The sequence below is a fragment of the Gadus macrocephalus genome, chromosome 6 (assembly GCF_031168955.1).
Source record: "Gadus macrocephalus chromosome 6, ASM3116895v1".
NCBI lineage: Eukaryota > Metazoa > Chordata > Actinopteri > Gadiformes > Gadidae > Gadus > Gadus macrocephalus.
Window position 1 is genome coordinate 12,015,663 of NC_082387.1, and position 3,857 is coordinate 12,019,519.

Consider the following 3,857-nt stretch of genomic DNA (forward strand, 5'->3'; position numbering starts at 1 on the left):
AAACCCCCCTTATCCCCAACGTACTCAACCCTGGGTGGATGGATCGATACTTTACCACGGTGGTGGTGAAGCAGCAGCAGAGTGCATCTGAATCCTGGACACGACCCCCCCAGCCCCCCCCCCCCCCCCCCATCAATGGGCTCAACATCCTCATCGTCTGTCAGTTCCCCAGCTGATCCCGCCCCTTCTGGGTCCACATGTGTGCGCTGGGGGAAACACGCTTAAAAGATCTGGCACCGCGTAATGGAGGAGAGAATGCATGAATCCTATTGCTCAGTACCGTGGCGAAGTGTGTGTCTATGTGGCCGTGTGTGTGCCTTTGTTTGCACGCGTGTAGGTGAGTGCCAGTGTGTGTTTGTTTTTTGTGTTTGTGTTCATGGAGCGCATAGGCCACTGACTGCAGAGCTCTAATTGGATGAGGGTTAGCACGGAGGAACAGATGTGAATGGCGGGCTTAGATAAACACCGGACTGGCAGAGGGTGCCAGGATGGGAAATGACCTGGAAAATGGCTTCAGCTTCCACAAGGAGCTTCAAGAAACGGAAGAGAAAAGAGAGAACGCTACAGAATTAAAAACAGGAATTCGCCGCGCTCCGGAAAACGCTGTAGAATAGATTCACACCCACACACGCACCCACCCGGAAGAAAAAGAGGAGGGAATTGTTTTGTTTTTCTCGCCGCACAACCTTGTCAAGCAGTCGTGTCGCCGTGTGTCCTATGACCAGGAAGAGGAAGCGGGTAACAAGCGCGACAGCGTTTATAAGTAGCGGGGAGTGATGGAGGACAAATGACGCCTCGGCTGAAGCCAGCTATCGCTGATCCAATTTGGAGCTGGCACCAGGTGTCAGCGGGCCTAACAGACCTCCACCCCCCAGCCACCAGGCACCGCTCCAGCAGGGAGAGAGACAGCACCAACACAGAGAGACGGGGAGCGAGAGAGCGAGACAATGAGACAGCGAGGAGAGGGAGGGAGGGAGGGAGGGACGGGAGGGAGGGACGGGAGGGGCGTTAGAGAGCGAGAGATTGAGAGGGAGCTGGAGAGGTGGATGGAGAGAAAAAGATAGATGGCAAGGCAGAGGGAGGGGAGAGGGGGGAGAGAGAGGGAGAGAGAGAGAGAGGAGAGAGAGAGAGAGAGAGAGAGAGAGAGAGAGAGAGAGAGAGAGAGAGAGAGAGAGAGAGAGCGAGAGCGAGAGAAAGAGAAAGAGAAAGAGAGAGAGAGAGAGACATAGAGAAAGAGACATAGAGAGAGAGCGAGAGAGAGCAAGAGAGCAAGAGAGAGAGAGAGAGAGAGAGAGAGAGAGAGAGAGAGAGGCGAGAGCGAGAGCGAGAGAGAGCAAGAGAGCAAGAGAGCAAGAGAGAGAGAGCAAAACCTTATTTCCAATAAAGCAGCTGCCTCCCCTCGCCACATGCAAGATTTAACCTTGAAGAGTAATGAGATCCGACTTGCTTAATGTTAGCATTCTTAAATCATCAGGAAGTGCCTCTGAGGAGCCCATAATCACTGTGCCAAATTGCTGCGCTCACTAATTTCATTTCTCCCCAGCATTTGCTTGCGGTTAGCGTCGATTATTCCAAGAACAGGCATTTATGCCGCCGCATCCAGGGGTGTGACATTAAAACGTAATAACTTGCAACCTAAATGAAAACAAAAAAACATTACTTTCTTCACCCTTTTTACCCCCAGCGACCCACCCCCACCCCCCCCCCCCCCCCCCCTCGCTCGTCTCCTCCCTCTCCCACAAGCACGCCGTCCGTCTCCCCCCAGCTCGCCCACCCTCCCACCCTCCCTCCCTCCCTCCCTCCCTCCCTCCCTCCCTCCCTCCCTCCCGTGGTGGGAGTTTGGATCTAATTCTCAGCCCATCTGGCAGGCGTAATGAAGGCGGTGGAGCCTCGGTGGAGCAGGAGGCTGGCTGGCAGCGCGGGCCAGACCGGGCGGAGGGGCGCCCGGGAACCCACTGCGACGGCAGGCCAGGCTCGGGGGCAATCGCAGCCAAGGCCAACCACTCATGGAGGGGAGGCCGGTGGGGGACGCTGGGGGACAGACTGTGCCGGGGTGCTGGTGGGTGTGGTTGTTGGGCTCGGTTGAAAGCAGGAAGGCGGAGCTGGCGATTGATTAACATTTTTTTTTTATCACACGCATTTGTGTGGTTGACACTCCCAATCAAGGGGTGTCAACGTTAAGCCAAATGAGTGTGATTAGCGTGGTGACACAAAACTATACACGAGCACACGCAAACACATAGTGAACTAACCCCCCCCCCCCCGCCTAAACAATTCGGAAATTTAATTCTGACACAATGATAAAATCCATCACCAAAAAATTTATAAAACGATGCACATTAAATGTGATCCGACCCAACCCTCGCTCTCCCCGGGCCTGGCTCTGAGAGGCTCTGAGAGGCTCTGAGAGGCTCTGAGAGGCTCTGAGAGGCTATTCCCCTCCCCAGACTGGCAGCGCCGACATCTGCCACGAGGACCCCCGAGGAGGGACCGCGCCGCCGCTGCTAGCCACCGAACAAACCAAACGCAATTACCATTAAGCTCATCTATCTAAACACACAGACCCCCTCACCAGGTTCCACAATCTGCTCGCCCTCGGGGAGAGCACATAGGGCGAAGTCGACAGGCGAGCCAAGGACAGCCTGGCCCGGGGCCTGTACATATAGCACGTACAGCGAATGTGGGGGGGGTTTTGGACGCCCGTTCCGCCAAAGCGAGTGCCCACACGCTATCGGCTCAGTATAACAGGATGTTAAAGATAGATGTGGTTCTGTACCTGTGAGTCACATCCGTTAGCCACAAGGGCATAGCAGGGTCCGCGGGCCAGACCACAGGGCCCGCGCCTCTGCAAACCACCGTGTTTAATGTTTCAGTCAGCCAAGAGAGGCCAAGAGAGACAACGCGACAGGAAACAGGGTAGAGGCAGAGAGAGATGGGGCAGAGAGAGAGGGAGAGAGATAAAGAGAGGGAGAGAGAAGAGAAATGGGGAAAGAATGAGACAGAGAGACAGCAATAGACAGAGAGAGACAGGACAGAGTCAGAGACAGATTGAACAAGAGGGAGATAGAAAGGTATGCATGGCTAGCAGACTTTGTACCCCTTGCTGGGTCCCCCCAGGCCGAGCCCGGCTCTCTCTTACCCCATCAGGTATCAGTTCCCCGCTCCTGGTCCCTGAAGTGACACCTCACGCCCAGATAAGGAGCAGGACCAAGGAGGCGGTGTCATGGCAGACTTCCTCTGCAATGGTTTGTGGTGGCGGTGGTGAAGTTACACGGCTAATGCCAGAAGTAGAGAGAGAGAGAATGAGAGGCAGAGAGACACTGGAAACCAGCAAGGACGAGAGAGAGGGGCCTCAAATGAATGTTGCTGACTGGAGTCCCAGGAGACCAGCTTGTGGCTCTTTGTTGGAGGTTTTTCTGAGTGATTAGAAGACAAATGGTAGAACATGACCTACTTAAAACTTATCAGTAAAGGTTTTGGATAAAGGCGCACTGTGTGGGGTGTTTGGTGTGTGTGTGTGTGTGCGCGCATGTCTATATGCGTGCCCTTGTGTAGGTGTGTGTGTGTGTGTGTGTGTGTGTCTGTGTGTGTGTGTGTGTGTGTGTGTGTGTGTCTGTGTGTGTCTGTGTGTGTGTGTGTGTGTGTGTGTGTGTGTGTGTGTGTGTGTGTGTGTGTGTGTGTGTGTGTGTGTGTGTGTGTGCCTTTTGATGTGTGTGTGCATGTGCACGTGTGTGTCTGCGTGCGTGTGAGTGAAAGAGTTGAGGAGAGTTCTTAGGCGTTAACCCCTCGCTGGTGTATACAAGCATGAACAACGGCACAAAAAAAATGCTCAGGGGGTATTTATGAGTGTAAAATAC

General features: G+C 54.2%; 1 protein-coding gene across 1 annotated transcript in view; it reads left to right on the forward strand.

Moving 5' to 3' along the window:
* Positions 1–1,873: 1,873 nt before the first annotated feature.
* Positions 1,874–3,857, forward strand: part of LOC132459093 (uncharacterized) — a 28,270-nt gene continuing 26,286 nt past the window's right edge. The window contains exons 1-2 of the mRNA XM_060053469.1: positions 1,874–2,059; positions 2,448–2,526. Coding sequence (XP_059909452.1) covers positions 1,874–2,059; positions 2,448–2,526 — 265 coding nt within the window. The remainder of the gene's footprint in view (positions 2,060–2,447; positions 2,527–3,857) is intronic.